Source organism: Pundamilia nyererei, unplaced genomic scaffold (assembly GCF_000239375.1).
Source record: "Pundamilia nyererei isolate P.nyererei 1_Seehausen unplaced genomic scaffold, PunNye1.0 scaffold00050, whole genome shotgun sequence".
NCBI classification, from domain to species: Eukaryota; Metazoa; Chordata; class Actinopteri; order Cichliformes; family Cichlidae; genus Pundamilia; species Pundamilia nyererei.
This window is the reverse complement of record NW_005187451.1, coordinates 3,248,350-3,256,946: the sequence shown is the minus strand read 5'-3', so window position 1 is coordinate 3,256,946 and position 8,597 is coordinate 3,248,350. Positions and strand designations below refer to the sequence as shown.

At 41.7% G+C, this 8,597-nt stretch overlaps 1 protein-coding gene across 4 annotated transcripts in view; it reads right to left on the bottom strand.

Moving 5' to 3' along the window:
- The window catches only part of LOC102196053 (pleckstrin homology domain-containing family A member 5), a 160,467-nt gene that overhangs the window by 66,519 nt on the left and 85,351 nt on the right, over positions 1-8,597 (bottom strand). For all 4 annotated transcript variants that reach the window (XM_005733217.2, XM_005733219.2, XM_005733218.2 and 1 more), the window contains 2 exons: positions 5,639-5,743; positions 3,526-3,598 (listed from right to left, as the gene is read on the bottom strand). In XM_005733217.2, coding sequence (XP_005733274.1) covers positions 3,526-3,598; positions 5,639-5,743 — 178 coding nt within the window. The remainder of the gene's footprint in view (positions 1-3,525; positions 3,599-5,638; positions 5,744-8,597) is intronic.

Here is an 8,597-nt window from a genome sequence, read left to right as displayed (position 1 = left end):
TAATTTTTGCCTCATAACTTTTGCACTGTCCACTTCCTGCTGTGACAAAACAAATTTCCCACGTGTGGGACTAATAAAGGTTATCTTATCTTATCTTATCTTAAACTTCCCTGCAGCATGGCTTCCTTAACTGCAGCTTGAAGTTGTGTTGGGATTAGTGGAAACCAGTGATATTTGTGAATCAGCGAAGTAATAACCAGTGCTTTCAGTTTTTTGAATTATATTTCCCGAGGCTTAAAACCTGGAGTCACTGTTAGAGATATTTAGTAGATGTTTTCATAGTGAATCTGTGCCCTGCTGTAAAGAGCTGAAGTAAGAGAAACAAGTGAGGCAAATGAAGAAGAATGCAATACCAGTATATTTAATCATTATATACGGATGTCTGATTTTGCCATATATATTACAAAATTCTCCAAATGAAATTGAATGACGCCTCATGAACAATAACAGCTGTGATGGTTGCAGCTGTGATTCTGTCACCTCTGTGCAGTATCATGTTTCATGCGATCTAAAGGCAGCACAGTACATGCACTGCGGCACAAAACCACAGAGCCTCCAACGCGCATTACTGTTTGCTTTAGCCGAGGCGCTGCGGCTGTTCTGGCTCGTCCCTGATGTTGAATGGCTCCAGCTGGCTTACAGAGCCGACATCTCAACGTTATCAGGTAAGAAAGCAGTGAGGAGGCGATATGTGACCTCTGTAAACACTTTGCTGTAGAGTTTATGATCTCAGTCAATCGTCATATTTAATAAAAATTTAATCTTGTTCATATTATGTTTCAGACGATTATGGGCTATGATTGGCTAATGACTGATGAATAAAACTTGTTCTCGATGTTTCAAAATGGGACTTAAAAACTCTTTATGTAACTTTTAATTCATTCTGTGGTTTGTGGGACACAAACAACTGAAGAAAGTTTAGTATAAAAAAAAGAAATGGGTTGTAGTAGTTATAACAACAACAACGATGCTTTGGATGTGTCAATTTTTGGTTGGATCTATTAAATCTGGCAGATTTACTAAATTTGGACTCCAAGTTAATTAAAGCTGAATGAAATTTAATTCACGGATCCATGTCATGTTCATCTTAATCAAGATAAAGTATACTTGTGTTTTTAAATGGAAATTTGGTCGCATGATAAAATTATGTTCATTCGACAGATGACTTTAATAATAATAATAATAATAATAATAATAATACATTTTATTTAAAAATGCCTTTCAAGACAACCAATGACACTTAATAATAGAATAAAACATGTAATAGAACGAAGACAAAATGAAGAACAATAGAAACAAAAGCACAAGATTAACAAACAGTGGGTAATGCAGGCAGCTGAGTTTTGAACCAGTTGAAGCTTATGGAGGTATTCTGGGGGGAGACCATGCAAGAGAGAATTACAATAGTCAAGGCGGGAGATAAAGAGACTGTGGACAAGGATGGACGTAGGCTGGGTGGAAAGAGAAGGATGTAATCTGTTAATGTTGCGTAGATGGAAGTAGGCAGAGCAGGTGAGATTATTGACGTGAGATTTAAAGGATAGTGAACTGTCTAGGATGACCAAGGCTCTTAACCTGAGGAGAAGGGAAAACTGTGCAGTTATCGATAGAGAGAGAGAGAAATGGTTCGCCTTCAAAAGGTTGGATTTGGTGCCAATAGGGAGGATTTCAGTTTTATCCTCATTAAGCTTGAGAAAATTAGAGCTGAACCAGGATTTTAGTTCAGATAGACATTCTGTAAGGGAAGAAGGTGGGAGGAATCAAATGTGTGGAGAATGGTACCAAGAGGATGTATATTATGAAGAGAAGAAGGCCTAAGACTGAGCCTTGGGGTACACCAGAGGAAAAGACGAGAGCGGGATGATTTCAGTTGAATAAACTGGGAGCGGTCAAGGAGACATAACTGGAACCAGGCTAGGGTGTGAGAGATGGTGTCGAAGACCGAGCTCAGATCCAAAAGGACGACTTTGTAAGATCACCTGCTCAGTGATTTCATTATGTTTCTAAAGAAATTAAAGAAAACTTCATTGTTGGATTATATTAGTGCTTTTTTGTGGTGATGGATTTGCAGACTGACAGAGAATAACTGACGTGGTATTACTGACATGACAGGCAACTTACTGTTACCTTAAAACATGAGCTTTATAAATAGTTAATGTCTAATCACTGGGAATAAACTGAGATCTGCTTATCAAATTGCACCTCTGAAAACTATGATTTAAGTCTTTAAATGACGTCTCTGCCTCGCTCTGATAATACCAAAATTGGCAGTGTAAATGTAAATACACTAATTTATTTTATCTCGATGAGCTCTGCAGTCGGAGGGATGATTAACATCTTTGCCCTTACAGAAAGAATATAATTTACCACATTTCCAAGATCTCAACCTGAAGCAGCTCCTTAGAATAAAGCAACAGAGCCAGAAGGAGGCAAACGGAAAAAGAAAACGTTATTATCCGAAAGCTGTGCATGTCTCTTCTCTGGCTAGCAAAGCCAATCAACATGCAGCTCTCCCCTCGGGTTGTCGTGTAAGCTGCCGATCGCACGCTGGAAGAAGCTGATTCATCAGTTTATGGAGATGGAAAAATCCCTCTGAAGGTGCAGAAAGCATTAAGGAGGAAAGAGGAGCTTTTATGAACGCAGTTCTAAATTTGTGATGTTGCACCACACGTGACCTCTAAGTAATAAAAACAGCACAACAAAACTGTTGATGTATTTCGTTATAACCATGTAAAGCACTTTGTGCTACATTTTTGTATGAAAAGTGCTTTATAAATAAAGATTGATTGATTGAGAAGTTCGGCCATCCGGGAGGGGCTCAGAGTAGAGCTGCTGCTGCTCCACATCGAAAGGAGCCAGCTGAGGTGGTTCGGGCATCTGACAAGGATGCCTCCTGAGCCCCTCCTGGGTGAGGTGTTCCAGGCATGTCCCACCGGGAGGAGACCCCGGGGCAGACCCAGGACACGCTGGAGAGATTATATCTCTCGGCTGGCCTGGGAACGCCTTGGTATTCCCCCGGATAAGCTGGAGGAGGTGGCTGGGGAGAGGGAGGTCTGGGCCTCTTTGCTTAGGCTGCTGCCCCCGCGACCCGGCCTCGGATAAAGCAGATGAAGATGGATGGATGGATGGATGGATGATTGATTGATTGATTATGTCAGCGTGTTGAAGCTGCTGGCCATGACAACGTTTTTACCACCACAGACTGATTCTTTGAAATGAAAGTAGAGCTAAATAAAGGTGTACTCACGCTTGTAATCAATATTGAGAGGACAGTATTCCATCACAGAGACTGAATGAAAACCATTATGATGCCGTGTGACGGATAACAATCAAGTGTGCAAAACCTTTGCTGTATATTTATTACGACATTAGGCAAATATACTACTCAGAAATAAAGGCCTCGTATGTAAACAGTGCATATCTTCCACATCTTGATATTTGTAAACAGGTGTGAAGGTACACAAGCCTCGAACTTTTCTTAAAGTGCCAACATGAAGAGATGCATGTGTGTTTGTGTGTCCTCACCACGGTAGTAGAAGAGGCACATGTCAGACAGGACGAACCACCTCTTCTTCCACAGCTTCATGCCTGTACTGTCCTGAATGAGTCAAAGGTCATCAGTGAGACAAAATATAACAATTATAGAGAACGTTATTATTTTCAAACACACGTTCTCATCTCTTGCTTCCTCTTCAAGTCTGAACTGGCTCTTCTCCAGCCTTTCCTGTTAAACAGCCTCCATCACCTCCTCTTTGTTATCTCTTCATAAAGCAGTGACAGATTTGCCTCAGTGGGTGCCTGAAGCAAAGACCTGGGCTCTGTTCGTGCAGACGCTGGCACCTAATTACTGCATCAATGACAAGTTTTAAGTCTTTGGTACTTTCAGCAATATAATGCGTTGGCCACACTGATATCAGCTCTGCAGTGAAAGGGTTTGCTGGGTGGAGTTGACTAAAACTTGACGAGGGTCATCAAGCCTTATTCAGTCTTCACTGCTATGGTGAGAGGTCCCCTAACCAGGCAAACACTGACCCACTACAGAGCTCCGTGGGGCACAACACTTAAAGAAAGTGATAAACACAAGCTGATTCAGGGTGGTGTGTAGCAGTGAGGCGAAGACACATAGCAGGAATACTGTACTCCCATTTACTAACTGTCCATAGTCACTGTAGTGTTTGCTGCAGCAGAGCTGAAAAATTCAACTCATTTTATTTACACAGTGCCAAATCACAACAGTTTCCTCAAGCTGCTTTATTTTATGAGGTAAAGTCCCCACAATAACAGAGAGAAAGCTGGGACAATCAAATGACCCCCAATGAACAAGTCCTTAGGCAACAGTAAGAAGGTAAAACTCCCTTATAACAGGAAACAACCTCCGGCAGAACCAGGCTCAGGGAGGGGCGGGGCCTGATCATTCTGGATTTAACAGGGAGCCAAAACAGGAGAAATCTGCTCTCTTTCTAGTCCCTGTCAGGACTCTTGCTGCAGCATTTTGGATTAGCTGAAGGCTTTTCAGGCTTTTCAGGGAGTTTTTAGGATAATAATGGATCACAGTCGTCCAGCCTGGAAGTAACAAATGCATGAACTCGTTTTTCAGCGTCACTTTGTGAAAGGATATTTGGAATCTGTGGTCAGCCTCCTTTGGCCAGCTTATTATCCCAGCAGGTTACCTGACCACAGGCAGAGCGTAGGTGCCGACTGCCAGGTTTTAATGGTTGCAGCTTTCCTAGCGGCCTCTTTGTGATCCCCATTTGCCTGTAGAATTCCTAAGTACTTCTAGTTGTTGTCAGTGTTGCCTTCTGGTAGTACAATCACCTCATTTCTGACTACCTTTGCTCTCTTTGCAACCATCCAAATACACTTCTCCGGTCTGAACGATATTCTGATGTCATTGCTGTATATCCTGGTGGTGTGGATCACTGAATCAATAGAGGCATCATATGTTATTTCAGTATGCCCTATCTCCATCCTTGGTGGGGCTGTTCTCATATACTTCCCCTGCCACTGAGTATAATCTTGGATGGTTCAATGGAGAACATCCACTTTATTCTCCTGGCTTCTGTCTCCAGGATCTTCAAGCAGCCAGCTAAGGCTGTGAGTCTTTGTTTGGCACTTTATTAGGCCACAGTTACAGACAGCTGTTGATACTTCTTAGGCAGCCCTTTCTTCATCACGCCTTTCAGCAGTTGCGACAGTTAGCTAACTACTCTGTGCTGCCTTGATCTTAGCCTCTACTCTCCTTCACCATGGACGGTACTGCTCCTTGTGGCTGCTCGTGTTTAAGCACCTCGGGCGACTGTTGTGATTTGGCGCTGTATAAATAAAGTTGAATTGAACTGTAGCCAAGGATCTCAGTCATCACTGCTGCCATGCTGTAGATCAGCTAGTTGGTTTTAGTAATGGTCACAGCAACGATTCTCCTTAATACGTACAGACCCATACATGATTACATTTTTATTACATTAGGTAAACTAAGCTGGTCCACTGACTGCTGAAATAGTCAACACAATCATGCAACATTTTGACTGGAAATCACTCAGAGACAACACAAAGTCATCTATATGGTGGCAGTCTGGACACCAGATCCAGTTCCAGAATTCCACAAATTCAACGACGTCCGATAAGCCTTCCTCATTACCTGTTTGTAAAGCCAGCTGCTCCTCACCACTGGGGCATTGGGGTTTCTCTTGATTGAGTTGGACCTCTTGCCAAAGTTGTGGACTTTTCTGGAAGACCTAGAAGGCTGTTTAAAGACGTTGATAGATGATGAATGTAGAGAATTTGGATGCCTAACATGTAACAACAGCTGCATAGCGAAAACATTAGATACATTTAAATGCACACAGTGTTTTAATAACAATTCACCAAAAAAATTAACCCCGCAGACCTGTACACAGAATTTATAAAATTACGAGCTGGTTACAGTGAAAATCGCCTTCTTGAAAAAGACTAAATTTACAGTTCAGTATTAAATATTACTATAAAATGAACTACATACAAAGTGTGTTCGAATGGCAGAGATGTCATGGCTCAGTGTCTCACTGAGTCTCACAGGCCTGAGCGTGCGCTGGAAGCAGTTTGTAATTCTTACCTTGTTTTAACAGCAGCTCACCACAAACAAGCACAAACAGACATTTTGGACTTTTGACTGTATTTCCAGAAGTTTTACAGCTTTTCCTACTGATAAAATCCTCTTTTATGGCCGTTCACACAACAGAGTGATCAGGAATAAACAATTAAATGACAGAAAAGTGTCACGCTCCCATGTCTCTCTGACTGGCCCACACTGGCTACAGGTTTGGTTTGTGTTTTTCTTTCTCTCTCTCCTCCCCATTGTCTCCTGCCTGCCTGGGCGGAGCTTGTTACTGGGCTCTCACCTTTGGCCCACTCACCTGGGCTGATTGCCACCACCTGCTGCTGATCTGTAGTGATTATGCTGCTGCTATTTAAGGTGAAATCGCTGGCTTAAACGACCCATCGTCTCTGTATATAGATCCCCCGGGCCTGTTTGCGGACCCCTAGTGACATTCCTGTGTAGTGATGGTCAAATGAAGCTTTCTGAAGCTTGTATTGAAAAACGGTTCATTACTCGAAGCTTTTCAACACAGTCCTCTCTGGTGACATCTGGTGGCCAAAAATATGAAGCGCAGCTTGAATCCACAAAATAAAACCAACTGCTTCATTATGACTGCTCACTCTACAGAGCGGTGTCCTGTCTGATATTGGGCCGCTGTTGTGTTGCTTTGAACGTGTATTTTTTGGTGGTTAAAAAAATGTGTTTTACTTGTTTAATAAATAGTTTTGACCAGTAAACTCTCCTTGTTCAAACATGCAGCATGGTGTGGTCTTTCTTTGCTTGTGACGTCTTGATGTTGGTAAATACAATAATTGAAAAACACCACATTACATATAATAATGTACAACACATTATGGAGTATGCTTCTGCTGTGAGGTCCCGCCTCCATGCACTTGTGCAATTAATCGCTAGACGGGTATATTTATAAATAATATTATATTAGGGACATTTTCCCAGACATATTTTTGACCTGGGGGTAGAATTGATTGTGAAACGGAAAAGGAAAATGCTTATGAACTTGCAAATTAAAAACATGATGCGTTTAAGGTAACCCTTTCCCATTTTTATTTAAAAAGAGAATTTGTTCTAGTGTGCAATGGCCGAACCTGTTCCTTTTCGTGGAGATAATTTCTCCTGCCTTAAGGAAAATCCCTTCACATGGCCCAGAGGAGGCTGCAGTGCAGAGAAACTGGTAGAGATGCAGGTATACAGTCTACCTGAGCCCCACCAACTATCAGCTAAAGAGAATAAATAAATTAAATTGCGGCACATTTGGTAGACTAACATTTTCAGATTAATTAAACAATAAAATATATATTTTTACAACATTACATGTAAAGAGTCAAGTGGAAGTTTTTCTAAAGTTATTTAATGATATTTATATTATGGAAGCAGATTTTTGACATTTTACCTTTTTCCCGTTGTCAGATAAAATAAACGCACAAAACAAAAGCAAACGGCCAGAACACAAAGCTGGAAAACCCACCCGACTGACCAAAATCAACTCAAAATCCTCCCATACAACAGAACCTCCGAATCAGTGGTTCGCTATCTGTCACCATGAAACACTCCACAAATCCCGCGAATGATTCACTTCCTTATTAACCATTGAATCAGACACTGAAGCAGTTAGGCTCTAAATGAAGCTTCGGACGTCACTGATCACGTGACCCTGGCCAAACGAATCAAGCTTCGACACAGTGCTTCTGAAGCACCGGAGCTTCAGCTTCAAGCGGGCCATCACTATTCCTGTGTGTGGCATCGTTAGTGGCCGAAGACGAGCGATTGTGAGTGGAGGAAAAATGGGGGTGCGTTTCCCTTTCCTCTTCTCCCTGGAGCCCTGGATCCCCACCCAACTCACTACAGATATATATGTATAGCACTCGTGTGTTCCCTTTGTAAATAAATTTGACGTTTTGTCTTTAAGAATTGTGTCTGTGTTTGAGTTCGTTCCATCACCGTGACAAAAAGTTTCTGGTTTTCAATTTCTACTATAGAAATTTCTTTTTTCTTTTATGACAAAATTGAAAAAACAAAAATAAAAGTGGACAGTCTGGTCTATCAGAGCCTTTTCTGTAATTTTTCTTACAGTTTAAGTCCAAAGAGTCATGCAGACAGATTGTTTCTTTGTCACACCAGCTGCTTCTTCATCATGTAGAAAATCAGTTAAATATGTACCTTTTGACAGAAAGGACAGAAAGGAGAGTTTCACCTCCTTTCCCACTTTGACCTTAAGTGGAGCGGCCCACTTAAGGTCAAAGTGGGCTGATGTAAAATGAGTTTGACACCCCTGATTTAACTTAACAAGAGTCTGGTTGTAAATGAGGCTCTCACACAAAAACAGCAGCCTATGTAGCTACATAAAACAACAACTCGGTGCAAAATGCACGATAAGGTCAAATAAGGTCATCCACGAGTACATCAAGAAGATGGCAAGAACTAAATGCTCACTGAATACCTCAGGCAGCAGAAACCCAAGAAAGACGAGGAACCATCATGGAAGGACAGGCCCCTGCACGGT